This window comes from Marmota flaviventris, chromosome 18 (assembly GCF_047511675.1).
Source record: "Marmota flaviventris isolate mMarFla1 chromosome 18, mMarFla1.hap1, whole genome shotgun sequence".
NCBI lineage: Eukaryota > Metazoa > Chordata > Mammalia > Rodentia > Sciuridae > Marmota > Marmota flaviventris.
In genome coordinates, this window is record NC_092515.1 from 33,861,175 (window position 1) to 33,878,774 (window position 17,600).

General features: G+C 31.2%; 1 protein-coding gene across 13 annotated transcripts in view; it reads left to right on the forward strand.

Moving 5' to 3' along the window:
- Positions 1 to 17,600, forward strand: part of Chd9 (chromodomain helicase DNA binding protein 9) — a 248,958-nt gene that overhangs the window by 183,689 nt on the left and 47,669 nt on the right. For 12 of the 13 annotated variants that reach the window (XM_071604701.1, XM_071604707.1, XM_071604699.1 and 9 more), the window contains 7 exons: positions 1,017 to 1,227; positions 2,942 to 3,137; positions 5,458 to 5,625; positions 6,826 to 7,005; positions 14,187 to 14,297; positions 15,989 to 16,185; positions 16,658 to 16,857. In XM_071604701.1, coding sequence (XP_071460802.1) covers positions 1,017 to 1,227; positions 2,942 to 3,137; positions 5,458 to 5,625; positions 6,826 to 7,005; positions 14,187 to 14,297; positions 15,989 to 16,185; positions 16,658 to 16,857 — 1,263 coding nt within the window. The remainder of the gene's footprint in view (positions 1 to 1,016; positions 1,228 to 2,941; positions 3,138 to 5,457; positions 5,626 to 6,825; positions 7,006 to 14,186; positions 14,298 to 15,988; positions 16,186 to 16,657; positions 16,858 to 17,600) is intronic. The other variant, XM_071604708.1, reaches the window with a different exon arrangement.

Genomic DNA, 17,600 nt, shown 5'->3' on the forward strand with positions numbered 1-17,600 from the left:
CTATTAAGAGCTCTTCATTCTACTATTCTGAGGAATCACAAAAGTGTTTCAGATTCATGGGCAAAGTGAACTACTACATTATAGTGTCTAACATTAGCATACCAGGTTCCAAGAGCAGCAAGAGTTTGTTCAATTTGTTTAAGTGTGGAATTCTCCTAAAATTTAATCTTCCTCATGAATAAAGAGTAAAACCCATCTTTGAGCTTCTGTATATACACTTGTTTCCCTTGGTCTGTTTCTAATCCACATACTCCAGTTAGTAATTCAGTTTTTGTGGTACAATAATGATAGTTTTTAAGGTCTTGTCAAGTTCTCTACCAATGTTCTCTGTACCATGTTTGAGTCTTTTCATGTGTGTGTTCCTGTGAATATCCTACTCACCTACTTACTTTGCTTAAGGCAATCTCTCTCTCTCTCTCTCTGTCACAATCCCAGTATACTTTTATGGCTTAGCAAGGCTGAGGAAAGAAATGTTTATAGACCTTTAAATTCTGATCTAGATTCTTTGAAGGAAGTATACATGACGGATCATTAACATGACTTCCTTTTTACTTTTTCTTGTTTTCATGCCAGCAAGATTCCCATAGTCACATCTACAGCAATTATGATCACCCTTTGATGACCATTGTTATGATTTATGTTTAAATATTAGATTTTTTTAAAAAAATATATATGTATTTATTTACCTGGATCCAGACCATAGTTTTGTACATTCTTTTCCTAATGGCATTTATAAAGTATTTAGCAAACATAAATTCATACAAGCCATTATGCCAGGTTTCTGGAGAGATGAAAACATGATTAAGACATTATCTGTCTTCTCAATGGCATTAACAGTTTGGTGTTGGTGGGATTTAGCCATAAACAAATAATTCTAATAAAAGCAATGTACTTGACATCAGAAAATAATGCTGTTACAGAAGCATGAAGGAACACTAAATGTGAGTTAAAATAAAAGCAATTGGGAATTGCCTGCATTTGTGCATTGTTGCTGTCTTTTCATATTTCTTTGACAGGTGCTGAGGAGAAAATACTTGGAGAATTTAGAGATACATATAATCCAGCTGCTACTGATTTTCATCTTCAAGCAATGATTCAGTCAGCTGGTAAATTGGTCCTTATTGATAAATTGCTTCCCAAAATGAAAGCAGGAGGTCATAAAGTGCTCATATTCTCTCAGATGGTACGCTGCCTTGATATTCTGGAGGACTATCTTATACATAAAAGGTAAGACATACTGTAATACATTTAATTATACTTTGTATTATGCTAAGTATATGTTATTAAGTCTTGTGAAAGGACCTAGGAATAATATATTTATTGTATTATAAACCTTATGGTGCTGACACTTTTAATGGATATGTAAGTTCATTTAAAAATATAATATTAAGTCCATTTATAAATGTATTTAAGACAATCATTTTCATTGGAAAAGGTATTTCAAGAGGCATTTGGATCTATTTTATTATTAGTAAATAGAAGCTTATTGCTTTGAGTTTTATCATATGCTCTATAAAATTGGAGCTTTAATCTAATTTCTTATTTTTTTAATGTAGGGTTTATTGTTTTGCTTTTTGCATTTATGACTATAAAATAGTCTTAGCTATGGCTTTGTGTTTAGATAAATGGAATATTTATTGAATATTTTATCAGAATATTAGAGATTTAATTTGAAAACAACGTTTATTATAAAAAGGAATCAGATATTATAGCAATAGAGTTTAAATCTCTCTCAAGCAATTTTGACCTTTATATATTAGTAAAGATCAACACTGGTTTATATTATCAGAGATCATGTAGTTCATAGTTTATTGTTAATTTTATCTTTCGTTTCCAGTTTCCTTCCTTCCTTCCTTCCTTTCTTTTTTTTTTTTTTTTTTTTTTCTTGTGCTGGGCATCCAACCCTGGACCTCTTTGCATAGTAAGCATGCACTGCACTTTACAGCTTAGCTATATCTCCACCTTTTAGTTCTATTTTTGTCAGTTTTCATTTCTGTAGCCTTATTCCAAAATATATATTGCTCTCAATTTTAGACCATGTAATTATAAGAACATTAAATTACAATATTCCTAAAACCAACTATTCTTATATTTTGTTGATTTTCTTACACAGTGAACTTTGTACAGAGATAAATTTGTACATATAAATTTGCATTATGATGAATTTAATCGACAGCCCTATGTTTCATTATCATCATAAGTAACGTTATTAGAAGTCACACCCCAATTTGCAGGTATTAGAGGTAATAGTGGAGCTGCTGCTAAAACTCTAGGAAATTGTATAGGGAAAGAACTGTCTCATACTAGAGAAGAGTGGCAAAAGTCACACATATGCCCATTGATTTCATAGCTCTTAAATTTTTATGTATTTTGTTCTTATTAATGTATTGCAGTTTTTTGAGTTTTGTATGTTAAATGGGGAAGGATAAAAGAAGTTAAAAGATCACTGCTTTAGAGTAATGACTGTAAAAACTCCTACAACATTCCAGTTCACCCTGAATAGATTATATAGTGTATAAGTAAGTATATCAGTTGATAAAGAAACATAGAATTTTGACCAAAAATACAAAGTCCTAGGTATATTGGATAGTTGGGTGAACTGTCATTACCTGTAAAAAAGCAATTTATGGTGATGTGAACAGTAATGTAGTTTTCATGAACTGTCTTTTGTTATTATAACTTTTCAAAATGGTATTTATTGTAATGCTATTTTATGTGCATATTCAGGAATGCAGACATTTGAATCTTTATATTAGTTTTTGTTTCCTCCTTAACATGTGCTTCTCAGCAAGAATTATAAAGCCATAGAAACTAATTGGGATGATCTTTTTAATGTATAATTAAACATAATTTTGCAAGAAAACTGACTTTATCTTTAATAGAATGTGTCGTCCTTTTCATTATATTCATCTATCTAAATTTAGTCCATTTCATTTGATAGATATTTATATGAGCGAATCGATGGAAGAGTCAGAGGGAATCTTCGACAAGCTGCTATAGATCGATTTAGTAAACCTGATTCAGATCGATTTGTTTTTCTTCTGTGTACCCGAGCTGGTGGGTTGGGCATCAATTTAACTGCAGCTGATACATGTATAATTTTTGATTCTGATTGGAACCCTCAAAATGACCTTCAGGTAATAAATTCCTTGGCTAACAAGAAGCATAATAATTTAAAAATTCATATAATTGTATTTTTAGCAGTCCACATCTTTTGTTTTTATCCAACAGACTAATATTGTATGTTTTCCTAAGAAATATCTGCCACATAAAATAAGTGAAATTATTTTAATTTTTATTTCATGATTTTTTTGTCTCACCAACTTATAAAAAAGTATGCTGAGTTGAATACAGTATTTTCAATTCTCTAAAATATAGGGTCAGGGATATACTTTAGTGGTGGATCACTTGTCTAGCATATACACGTCCCTGGGTTCAATCCCTAGTACTGCCAAAAATACAGAAGTTATATAAATTTGAGAGACCTTAAATAGATATCTTACTTGTAATAAAGTAACATAGAATTTTGGAAAATTTGCAAAATTTTGGAAAATTAAAATTTCAGGATTTTAGTTCAATAAAAATAAGTATTTGTCTTTATATCATCTATTCATCATAAAGTATGTATAAAATTGAGAAATAGAATAATGTTCCTTTTTATAAAAGACTGTAGAAAATGAAGGTATACATATGTTATGACTCGTAACAAGAACATTATCTAGAGTCGTCAAAATGGCTTAAAATTTGCAGAGGGTAAGCAAGCATTTAGGAGGAATATGAGATGAGAACAAATGATAAGAGAAATTCCTTATTGTTCAGGATAGTCTTAATTATATTGCAATTTATGTTGTGACTTTGTATATAAAATCAAATATGATAGTTATTGACATAACTGGCTCAATAGAATGTAAGGTTTACATTGCTCATTTATGTAACTATATAATTCAGTTCAAGATATCATGTGGTTATCCAACATTAATACAGATTAAACTAGGGCACATTCTTCCTGCAGAAGGCCAATTAATAAATATTTTCGGGTTTATGGACCATGTAAGATCTCTGTCTCACATTCTTTGTTTTTTTCACATGCCTTAAAATACGCAAAAGCCATTCTTAGTGGCCAGGCCAGATGTGTTCTACAGGCTGTATTGGCCAATCCCTAAATTGAATTCAAATCATGATTATTTGCCTTTACAATTTATTTATAGTTAAAACTGCCTTCAATTCCTGTGATAGTAAAGTTAAAATAATAATGTCATATCATCGAACCTGAGGAGGAACTGGAAAATCTGTACCAACTTCCTCAATTTCTACCTCTCACTTGTTTTTTCTCATTTTCCACTATTATAGATCTAGTCTTTGTAAACTAATAGAAAGTTTTGATATTTTATATACTTTACATAGTACTAGAATAAAGTTGCCCATTTATAATTCTGAGTTCCAAATGGTACAAACTGGATATGGACAGAATATTGTTGTCAAAAAAGACATAGATATTAATACTTATAAATGTTCAAACCACAGTTTGTCATTTAATCTGAGTATAATTGGAATGTGATTAATATTTAAGAGAGACTATATAGATTCTGTAGAACTTTTGGAGTCTAGACTTATCATGAAAACTTTTAAATTTAGTAGTAATTCAAGATAAAATATGAAGCTCCTATATAACCTTTGATATCTTCACTTTTTCTAATGTGAATATATTAATCAGTTCTTCCATAAAATAAAATTTAGATCTCCAGAGTTATCCAGCTTAAACATAAATATTTAGAAAAGATTGATAATTACATAGTAGAAAAAAATTAGAAATATTTAGGGTTAGATTTGAAGGCCTTAAAGTTTGAGTTGCCAACAATGAAAATTTCCATTTGTATGTTTTGTGTTCATTTCTAGAATTACAGATTGAGTATTTCTTATTGAAAATGCTTGAGACCAGAGTGTTTTCGGTTTTAGATATTTTTGGATTTTGGAATATTTGCATATTTCTAATGAGATATCTTGAGTCCCTAAGTCTAAACACAAAATTCATTAATGTTCCAAAGATACCTTGAGGATAATCTTATAGAGTAATTTAGTGTGCCTGAATTTTTGATTGACATGTCTATTAGGTCAGGTGTGAAATTTTCCCCTGTGTCATTTGATTGATTGTCAAAAAGTACCAGATTTTGGAGCATTTTATTTTTCCAAATTAGGGGTGCTTAACTATACCCCAATGAAAACACAGTAATTCCCCATGGATTTATATTCTTTGTAGTATAATCTTAAATATTAACTTAATGATGATTGTGGGATTATTTTTCATTCTATAAAGTTGTGTTTATTTCTAGAAAAAAGTTAGTTTAGTAGCTAATGTCTCTAAAAATTATCTTCTATTTTTATATTCCATATATTTGGTAGGCTGTTAAATGTGTTTTGTGAAGAAAATTGAATCTGTAACTTTTCATTTTTTTATAGGCCCAAGCTCGTTGCCACAGAATTGGTCAGAACAAAGCAGTTAAAGTCTACAGATTAGTTACTCGTAATTCATATGAGAGAGAGATGTTTGACCGAGCCAGTCTGAAATTGGGCCTAGATAAAGCTGTGTTACAGAGCATGAGTGGAAGAGAAAGTAATGTTGGTGGTGTATGTATATATATTTTTCACTTCAAGATTTTGTGTTAATTTTGTTTGTATTTAGTTTTACCTCAAGTAGTGTATCTATCAGTTTTGGTCCACAAGGACCACTAACAGGCTTCCAGAATAGAGCAATGTTTAGTTAATACTTTGAAGTCCTTTTTGGTCTGTCTATATAGCTTCAAAGCTTATGAATTCTAAGAATCTGTCTTCAAGATAAAAATGTTCTGATTTCTGCAGGGTGCAGTGGTGAATGCCCATAATCTCAGCAGCTTGGGAGGCTGAGGCAGGAGGATCACAAATTCAAAGCCAGCCTCCAGCAATTTAATGAGGCCCTCATCAACTTAATGAGATCATGTTTCAAAATATAAAAAATTAAAAAGGCTGGGGATATGACTCAGTAATTAAGTACCCCTGCGTTCAATCTTGGTACAAAAAAAAAAAAAAAAAGAATCTCATCCCTTTTTAGGATGTTTGTATGATGGCATAGCAAACTAGAATTTGTGAAATTTTCTGTGTTACTTATGTGAAGTTTTTCAAAAATTTTTAAATTTCAAACTTCTAGCTTTATCTTCATCTTGCTATAAGTAATGGGTTGTGGCTCAGTGGTAGAATGCTTGCCTAGCATGTGTGAGGCTCTCAGTTCGATTCTCAGCACTGCGTATAAATAAATAAATTAAGTAAAGATCTATTTTCAACTAAAATATTCTTTTAAAAAGAATTTTGTCTAATATAAAATATTAGTACCATTGGCTTGGGAGGCTGAGGCAGGGGGATTGTGAGTTCAAAGCCAGCCTCAGCAAAGGTGATGTGCTAAGCCCCACTCAGTGAGATCTTGTCTCTAAATAAAATACAAAAAAGGACTGAGGATATGTCTCAGTTAGTTATGTGCCCCTGAGTTCTATTTCCAGTACCAAAAAATGAAAATAAAAAAAATCAGTACTAAAAAGAACCTTGAGAGTTTACTTGTCCCTTAAACTTTGATTTAATTGCACCCTTTTGAAATCGGAGGTAATTATTATTTTAAAATAGTTAAAGCTTTAAGAGTCAATAACTTACATATATTCTTTCCATGAATTCTCTCTCATTTGCATCCCAACCCAAATGCAAGTTAAATATATCTTCTCACAATTTTGACATTCTTTAGGGATACTTTTGCATTCTATAACTTTAAAAATACAGTTATTACCAGAATTCTTTTCCTTTTAGATTCAACAGCTTTCCAAAAAGGAAATAGAAGACCTGCTTCGAAGAGGTGCTTATGGTGCCATTATGGAAGAAGAAGATGAAGGCTCTAAATTCTGTGAAGAGGATATAGATCAGATTTTACTGCGTCGTACAAAAACGATTACAATTGAATCAGAAGGACGTGGGTCAACATTTGCCAAGGTAACAGTGAGTACTATATTTTTTAAACATAAGCAATGATGTTTGTGTCTCTTACTGAAAAATTTTAATGTCTCTTATTCAAAATCTGTAAATATAGTGAGTTATCTCAAAGTTATAAACAATATATTCCTTTCCTTCAGTTTTTCTGATCTTACATAAAATTTCACACGAACTCTTTGGAGCCAAATTGAAATACTTGCAACTACTTTTGCATATTATTCAGAATAGGACATTTGAAATCAAAAAACTTTAGAAACTAAAAAATATACCAGTGATAGCAAAATATAAGTAATAATGTAGGAGGTTAAATCAGCTTATATTAACCTTAATAATTAAAAGAACCTAAAGGAGAGGAAAGAATTCCTATTTCCTTTTAAATACTAAAATCTAATTTTGGGAGAATAAAATGAAGTTTCTTTCTTTAAAAGAAGAATTAATAACTATATGTTCAATTTGTAGGAAAAAAATTTCAGTTTACTAATATTCTTTACATATTTTATGTTTTATTCTTTCCTTGTTTCTTTTCTTTTCAACAAAGACATGTTAAACCTATGTTTTCCATTCATCTGAAGTGTTTTTTTTTTATCACAGTACTTTTTATCATCTGTACTGATTCATACAAATTTTCTTCTTTCATCTTCTTTTCTACGTTTTCCTTCGTCCCCATCCCCATTCTCATCCCCATTTTGCTTCCCACCCAGAAATATTTGTCTTTATGGGGAATCCCTTTGTTATAGTAGCCTTTTATGTGCTTCACTAAAAGTAATGATATCATTCTTCAAATAAAAATTGCTTGCATTCATTCATAGGCCAATGAAATCTTATGTCAGGTGCCCTCCAAAATACTATACTAAAAATGAAAGGACTATAGTTGCTGGAAAAAATAAAATAAGAAATTGTTTCATTGTGTTCAATAGGAGAGCAGAGAGTAAGGAAAGCCTTAGTTGAAGCTTGACAAAATTGTGAATTACATTGTGTTTGTAAAAGAGAGGGAAATCCTCATAACTGAATTATACATTGCTAATGTACAGAGAAGGTTTCAGAATATGGCATGGAATGAATTAGATGGAGTTGAAGAAGTTCGGGAAGTTGGATCCAATTTGTAAAGAAATTTATGTGTCATTTGGAAGGCAGTTCAGCTTTTTTTAAAAAGCTCCTTAACCAGAAAATAGTCACATGCAATCAAGTTTCAAAATTTAACTCTAGCAGCAATGTGGAAAACAAGTTGGAAAGGGGAAAGTCTAGAGGCAGGGAGATCTTAAAGAAATGTGTTTGGCAAATAATGATGTGTGAGCTAGGAGAGTAGAGATCCAGTAGGAGTTGATGACCAACTAGAAATTTGTAGAACAGGTTATCAAAATGACTTGACAATTCTAACTTGTAGCTAGTAGGGTCATATTGTTATAAAACATGAAGAATGCAGAAAGAAGTTCATATGGGGAAAATAAAATATTGGAGCTTTTGCTTGCAACATTTATAGGGCATCCAGGAGAATTGGTTGTGATACAGGTAAAAAATTGGGGAAGTTAATAATTAATAGAAAATAAATAGTAGTACAAGTAGATAGTAGTATCATAGAACCAAAAGAAATAATGATTCAGTATAAGGTTTTAAATAAAAGTGGTCATAATGGCGAGCTTTAATATCTTTCATGGAAAATCTTGTTTACTTTTATTCCTTTGCGTCATGGGTCAGGGGATTGAATCCAGGGCAGGGCATTCTACCACTGAGCTACATTCCCAGACCTTATTTTTATTTTCTTATTTTAAGATGGGTCGGTCTCAGCCAAGTTTTCCACCCTAACCTGGAATTTGGATCCTCCTGCCCTAGCCTCCCAAATAGCTAAGATTGTAGGCATGTAACACCGGTCCTGGTTATACAGATTTTTTTTCTTATGTGTAAAATTCAGTGAAATCCAGTTAATACCAAAGGTATTATTAGTTTTAATTGTCATATTTATTGATTAAGCTAAGCATAGAGAGATTTTTCCTTAATTTTTTTTGTAATGAAGGTGTACAAAAAAGCATATAATGACCACATATAAGTCTAGGCTTCCTCATTTAAAATGTTAATGATAATAATCATGGAAGTCAAAATAACAGTGTTTCAATTCTGACTTATAAACTGAGTGACCTTGGACAATTAACTTAACCTCTGAGTCTTTCTGGAGTTTAAAGAGATCATAATCATCATACTTAGCCTTCTCTACTATAAAATACTGTGAAAGTACTACTTAGATAATTCAGATATACACTACTCATAATCAGATATACTCTGAGAATAAGAAACACTTAACTGTGTTAAAGTCTCAGCTCAGAAAGTAAGTAACTGTTAGATTTTGAGAAAAAGCTCACAAAATAGCTGACAAGAGCCCAGAGAATTGCTTTATAATTTGTTTATTTCCTAAATAATTAGGCCAGTGCCATTAGATATATGGGAATGGTAATAAATAGTGGACATTTGGCAGAATGGAATGTGGTACTTCCTTGTTGGTAGTATTTTATACTTTTTCCTAGAATTTTCAAAGACTTTTGCTATATATAGTTTTTTTTTTTTAAAGGTTTGGACAAATAAGGTATTCACTTATTTGCATTATCAAATAGAATTTGAAAAGGAGCTACATAAATAGAGCACACTGCTTTTTTTTTTTAGAGAGAGAGAACTTTTTAATATTCTTTTTTTTTTTTTTTTTTTAAGTTTTCAGCAGACACAACATCTTTGTTTGTATGTGGTGCTGAGGATCGAACCGGGCCGCACGCATGCCAGGCGAGCGCGCTACCGCTTGAGCCACATCCCCAGCCCATGCTCACTGCTTTTAAGAATACTTAGATCAAGCCAGATACGGTTTTGCATGCCTGTAATCCCAGCTACTCTAGATAAGTCTGTGGCAAAAGATCCAAGTTCAAGGCCAGCCTGAGCAACATAGGAAGTCCCCATTTCAAAAATAAGAATATTTATGCTTGGTACATAACCATCAAATAGAACTCATTATTCGTAACTTCATGTATAAGTAGCTATCATCTAAACCTTGTTCTGAGAGGTTTTCATAAGGACATCAGGTTTGTCCTAGAAATAGAGTAGTTTATTGTTATCTGATTTTTTGTTGTTGTTATCTTGTACATACTAGACCAGTACTCTAACACTGAGCTGCAATCCCAGGCTGCTGTAGTGTGAGTTTTTAAAATTTGGTATGGAAAAAAAGTTTGAATTGCATGAACCAGTACTGCATCACATCTTCCACATGGGCTTTTCATTTCCATAGCCATTATTCCATTGTCATAATCCTTGAGAATCATATAAGTTATCTTGAAATTAGGTTATATGTCAGTTCATAATATCATCTTGAATTATTTAGGAACTTTAGAAAATTTTTGTTTGAAAAATAAAATTTGTTATGAATGTAACCAAAGCTATTTAATTACAAAATTAGTTTCTTCTTGGCAAATTGTTTTAATTTTCAACAGTTATGTGGTATCAGAATAAAAATGATTATCTACTACAGTGTTTAAAAATCTGTTTTCATCCAATGTCTTTTGGTATTTATGGCATGTTGAGTGTTCTCAATATATATAAAACATAGGCATTTACTAGATTGATTTCAATCTCAAGGGGCAAGCTGGGTACAAACGTTTATTCCTATAATCCCAGCTGCTGGGGAATTTGAGGCAGGAGAATCACAAGATTGAAGCTAGCTTTGGCAACTTAACAAGACCCTGTCTCAAATAAAAAATTAAAAAGGGATGGGATAATCAGTGGTAGATTGCCGTCAGTTTACCCCCACTACTAGGACCTGGGGTCAGTCTCAAGGTACATGTATCAGTGAACTAGAATTCAAAATAAAGCCCTGTGAACTCTGTTCAGTGAACTTTTCACAGTTCCTAAAAATTGTTAAATTTGTATCAGTGAAGATTTGAAAATATCATATGTCCTTGGTTGTATGAAATTCATTTTTTTTCTTTCTGTCTTCCCCCCCTCCCCCCCAGTACTGGGAATTGAACCCAGGGCCTTGCAGAAGCTAGACAAGCACTCTACCACTGAAGTACATCCCCAACCCTTTTCTTAAATTTTATTTTGAGGGAGTTGGAATTGTGGCTTAGTGGTAGAGCACTTGCCAGGCATGTGTGAGGCCCTGGGTTTGATCCTCTGCACTGCATATAAATAAATTAATAAAACAAATAACATCTGTTGACAACTAAAATATATGTATATATATTTTTAAAAGATTATTTTGAGACAAAGTCTCACAAAGTTACCCAGGATGGCCTGGAACTTGGACTTCTCCTGCCTCAGCCTCACAAGTAGCTGGGAGTACTGCTGTGCTCCATGAAGCTTGGCAAGAAATTTGTTTCTGAGACAACAAAGTGAAGTCCCGTATAATTTAGGACTTACTAGCACTTAATTAGATATCTGTCCATTGTACTTATTCATATGCCAGTTTGATGAAATGTTATCTTAAATAAGTTAAGCATCTGTACTCTGAATATCCAAAATCCAAAGTGCTCCAAAATTGAGTATCAACACAATACCTAAAGAGTTTTGGATTTGGAACATTTCTAGTTTGAGATTGTTGGATTAGAAATACTCAACCAGTAAAGTCTAAGCAAATGTTGCATAAATGAATGTGTAAAATCTGAAATCTGAATAGAAGTAATCCCAGGCATTTTGCTTATGGGATACTCAATCTGTTCTTACTTTTATACAGATAATGATGGCTTTCTTCTTTTGGTTTCATCAAGCTAGTTAGCCTTTGTTATTTCAGGTTGGATATGAGTTTTTAATATGTGGCTTATTATTAATAGGTGTCTCGTTGTATTATCTCCTATTGCCACTGTAAAAATTTCCTGCAAATTTAGTGGCTTAAAACAATACACATTTATTCTCTTATAGTTCTGGATGTCAGAAGTCCAACATCAGTCTGCCAGGGTTAAAATCAAGAGTCAGCAAGGCTGGTTCATTCTGGAGGCTCCAGGGGAGAATCTCTTATCTCTTCCAGTTCCTAAGAATGTCTGCATTCCTTGGCTTGTGGCCACAGTACTCCAATCTCTGCTTCTGTTGTGTCATATCCTTTTCCTCTTTTTATAGACAAATCTTCCTCTGCCTCCTTCTTGTAAGGGCACTTGTAATGACATTTAGCAGCCACATGGATAAGCTAATATCCCATTTCAAGATGCTACATTATAACTGCCAACTCACTTTTACCATATAAGACAATACAACATTCTAGGGATTAGGACAATATATCTTCAGGAGCCATAATTCAATCTACCACATTCATCATTTCAAACAAGTAAAAATATATATATATATAATTTTTAGAAAAGTTTTATAATATTTACTCTGTAGGTTAGAGGAAGCAAAAAAAGAAAAAAGGAATTTAAATTCATTTCATTAAAGCATTTATTACTGTCACTTCAATTTCATATAAATATCATAAATATGCCAGGAAAAGACATTTTTAAACACTTATAATATTTAACACTTTATACAAACACCTTAAAAGCCCAATTTCAGAGGAAAGCTAGGTGGAATGAATGAATGTACTTATTACTTGGTAAGCAATGACTAGAATCGAATCTTTAAGATTCAAACTTCAAACAGAGGCATTTAATATTTCAATTTTGTTCCTATTCATTTTGTAATCATTTTATAAAGTTTTAAACTACAAATACAGACAGAATATCATGATGAAAGATGTGTACTTATCATCCACCTTAAACATTATCAACTCATACTAAACTGTTTCATTACTACCCACCCATCTTTCATATTATTTTGATGCAAATCTCAGCTCAGCTCTCATATCATCACTTTATACATGTTTCCATAGTATTACTAAAGATAGACTTTTTAAAAACATAACCACAATATGATAACATTTAAAAATAAAATTAGATATAATTCCTTGATGTTTATTATCTTGTGTTCAACCTTCAGTTATCTTGAGTGTTGTAATTGGCTTGTTTTTAAGTTTTATTCTCTTTTAATGCATGGTTTTTCAACATTTTAAAATTCTATCAAAATGTTTTTTTAAAATGAAGATTTAACATCCTCAATTACATTCCAGTAATTAGGCAGTATTTTAATTTACCTCTTAGGTTCACCTTTAAAAATCTTTTTAATGTAAAATATTCTTCTATTGGGACCCGGGTAGTGTCTCAGCAGTAGAAAGTTCACCTAGCCTGTGCAAGGGCCTGGGTTTGATCTTCGGTACCACATAAAAAAATAAATAAAATAAAGGTATTGTGTTCAAATACAACTAAAAAATAAATATTTTTTAAAAATATTCTTCTATTTATTTGTATAAGATTTGGCATGACTTTTTCCGTCCCTTTTCTTGCTTAAAGCATCATGTATCTATTTCTTCTTTATTTTTTTATAAAACTGTTTGATGATTTTTTTTAACATGGCATTTTTGTTTTCAATAGCTTAAATTATAAATAATGGTTATTAATCCACAAACTATAGAGTTGAAATGTACTAACGTTTCTTCCAAGTAAAATATTTATTTTCTTTTGTTCTGTATTTTCTTAAATATTTACAACATTTATACAGTATATTTATAGTAAGGAAAGTATCTTTTTTCTCTTTTCTTTCTTTCTTTTTTTTTTTTTTTAATGGTGCTAGTAGTAAAACCCAGGACCTTGAACGTGGTTTGAAAGCATTCTACCACCAACCTACATCTGCAGCCACTGGAAAAGAATTTTAAAAATAAAGATAGCCAACAATTCATTTTTATTTTCCATATATTATGTTGCATTTTTTTTCAGGAGATAATACATATTTGAAAACGTGATGGATATAAAGTATGGTACCAGAAAATGAACTATATTGTGTAGGTAGATTTTTCTAACTCTTTTTGTACCTTAATTTCTTAATGTTTATGTATATCTGTCCTATGCAGTTTCCTTGCTTACAAAGATTAAGAGTTAACCAACAGTAGTAACTTATTTAACTCTGCTCATAAACTCTAACCTGTGTTGGCATCAAGCCTTTGCTTTAAACAAATGCTGTGTTATATTTCAGACCACTGGATTTGAAACATTTCTTTGAGTCTGAGTGTGTATACTGAATTCAAATTCTATCCACAGTAAATGTGAGGAGATAATAGTTTAAGTGTACTTTTATAGATTTTCCCTTTCAACTTCATAATGACTTGAAAAAATTGCCATTATATATTTCAGGCAAGTTTTGTGGCATCTGGAAACCGGACAGATATTTCCTTAGATGATCCCAATTTCTGGCAAAAATGGGCTAAAAAAGCAGAAATAGATATTGATGCCATCAGTGGCAGAGTAAGTATTTCCCTCTAAACGTAATTTTGTTTTGAGATACTTTGGCAATAACATAATAGTATCTTAAAGGTATTCAGTTGTAAAGGTAACTAATAAAAATCTCTGCACACATAAATTGAAATGAAGTAGGAGAAGGAGTTAGACATTGCTTTAATTTAATCCTTTTTATATCTCTTAAATTCATAAATTACTTTTCTCCTTTTTGTTTTGTTGGTGTCAACCCATTAATGATCCAGTAAAAAAAGCAGTCAAGAAGTGGCATTTATAAACTCTTTCTTTTATGATTTCTCTAGGAAGACAGAGCCAGAAAGCTAAAATAAAATTAATGGAAACGATAATTATAGCATTAACTGCCTACCTTCTAAGACACCTGTCCAATAATTTTATAGGAATTAATGTTTCTAATCCTTACTTACTTTCAAAATAACATCCTCATGATTAATTTCATAGTAAGCATTGATACATGGAATCTTTTTTTTAAATTATTTTTTAGTTGTAGTTGGACACAACACCTTTATTTCACTTGTTTATTTTTTTATGTGGTGCTGAGGATCGAACCCAGGGACTGGCACGTGCGAAGCGAGTGCTCTACCGCTGAGCCACAATCCCAGCCCACATGGAATCTTTTTTAGGTAGTTTTTTAACATGTAAAGCTTAACAGTTATGAATAACATCACTGCCATTTACAATCATTAATACTTAATGTGTTTTTGAAATATATATAATTTTGTGAAGCAAGTAAATTTGAAAAAATATTATAGTCTGAGGCATTTTCACATGCTAAAGAAGCAGTGAACTCTGCAAATCACTATTAAAAATCATAAATGAGTTATATTCTCTTCTGCTCTATGATTCAGACTTAGCCTAAATATGTGATTCCTTTTCTGGCCCCTTGTTCTTTCCTCCTCTTGTAATGCTGTTTCCTCCCTGCCTGGCAAAGTCTGGTATCACTATTTTGTGATGTTTTCTCTGACTTTCTTTAGACGCTCTTGTACAGTTCATTCTGAACAGCATTTTTTTTTTTAAACACATTTATCTGACTCTCAAGAGTATGGTTTCCCTAACTTAGAGAAGTTTTTTAATAAAAGTAGAAGATGTATTTTGAATGAATTAAACTAAATTGACTATAGGGAAGATGATACATATATGCCTTTTAATATTAGTATAACTCTTAGAGATTACTAAAACATATTTCTAAATCTACAAAATATTTATAACTTTTGACCAGTGTTTCAATTGTTATGTATTTTCCTTCTTTCAGATTTATTTCTAGGCTAAATTTAGATCACAAATATTTACTTTAGTATTATTTATGTTAAAAATCAAAAGTCTAAATCAAATTGTGAATTAATTAGGTAAAACAAATTAGGAGGCATAAATTTAGGCTAAATTTATTTTATGATTATTGTAGAAGTGCAATGATTTTTATATTAATAATAAAGCAGAATACCAAATTATGTTAAGCCTTTGACTGTAATTTACAAAATTGTACATATGTGGTAAAAATTTTAGAGGAATGTAAATATTTTTAATTTGATTTGGTAGAGTGGCAGAACTTATTAGTAATTTTTTTTTTTTTTTTTTGCTTTCTAAAATTATTGTTTGTACAATTTAGAAGGTGAAAATCTAAAACATTATTACAAGCAAAAGTATTAAAAATAACTTCAAGTAATAGCTGTTAAATTTTACAGAACAGCTTGGTTATTGACACTCCAAGAATTAGGAAACAAACAAGACCCTTTAGTGCCACAAAAGATGAATTGGCTGAATTATCTGAAGCTGAAAGTGAAGGAGATGAAAAACCCAAACTACGGAGACCCTGTGATCGTTCCAATGGCTATGGAAGAACTGAATGCTTCAGAGTAGAGAAAAACTTGCTAGTTTATGGGTAAAATATTATTTTTAATGTTTTTTTAAGCAGTCATATAAGGTTAGAGAAAATTACTGTTTTCCAGTAATTTTTATCTTTTAAAATCAATAAGATCTATTTTTTAAATATCCAGGATTTCTGTATTTAACAAATATTCAATTGGAGAATGAGGAGATAGGTTAAGTGTTTAAATTATAAATTTATCACATCAAACTCCTTGTTTTCCAATTTGTGTATTTAGTAATACAAAGTAGATAATGTTATATTTCATTATTGAGTAAATATAATAGAAATTACTACACTATTCCTCTTTGTTCATACATGGAGGACAACATCATTAGCAAAGTCTGTTAATGAGAGAGTTGTTTTGTTTGTTGTGTTGTTGGTTTTTGTTGTGTGTGTGTTATTTTTTTCTCTTGCTCTTCATCTGTAAGTTGTTTCTTTCTAGAACTTTACTTAATATCAATGTAAATATACCTTTTATAACTAGGTGGGGCCGATGGAGAGAGATTCTGTCTCATGGACGTTTTAAAAGGCAGTTAAATGAGCACGATGTAGAAATAATTTGCCGAGCTCTCTTGGCATATTGCCTTGTTCACTACCGAGGAGATGAGAAAATTAAAGGTTTCATATGGGATCTTATTACTCCAACTGAAGATGGGCAGACACGAGAGTTACAAAATCATCTAGGTAAAAACATTCTTTTGTTTTCTTTTTTTTTTTTTGTTAAATAATTAACGCTTAACATATTCTACTATAAAATGTTACATCGTTCAGGTAGTATTAAGGAACTTTCATCTTCACCCTTAAAGTTCCAACTTCAGAAAATGCCAGTGTTATTAGTTTGTTAGATATTTGGATTTTACTTATTGTTGTCATATATGTATCAGTTTACAAGTTGTTGACTTATATAGAGGTCTTTCCATTTGTGTTCATGTTGATCCATCTCAGTTTTTATTTTCTGTTTAGTATTCCATAGTATGTATATTTCTTAATTTGTTTTGCGTTTCCTTTAATGATGGATATATAGGTTTCCACTCTTAGAAAATTAAAAAATAAGTTTCAGTGAACCGCTTTGTTTAGTCCTTCTTATGCATATGAATAAATCTTTCAGTAAAGCAGATATCAAAAAATAGAATTATTGAGGTATAGCAAACATATATCTTTAGTACTTTAAATGTGGTCTCTAGATCAAAAACATCTTATCTCCTGAGATCTTAGAATTGCAAAGTCTTAGTGCCTTAGATTTACTGAATCAGAATCTTCTTTTTAGTGGGATCCTCAGCCATTTGTATGCATATTAAACTTTGAAAAGCATTGATATTCATTTTAAATTTTCATAAATACTTTAGTTTGCTTTCCAATGTGATTAAACCAGTTTACACCCATATCAGAGGAATATGCAAGTACTTTTTTGTCCATAGGCTTGCTAA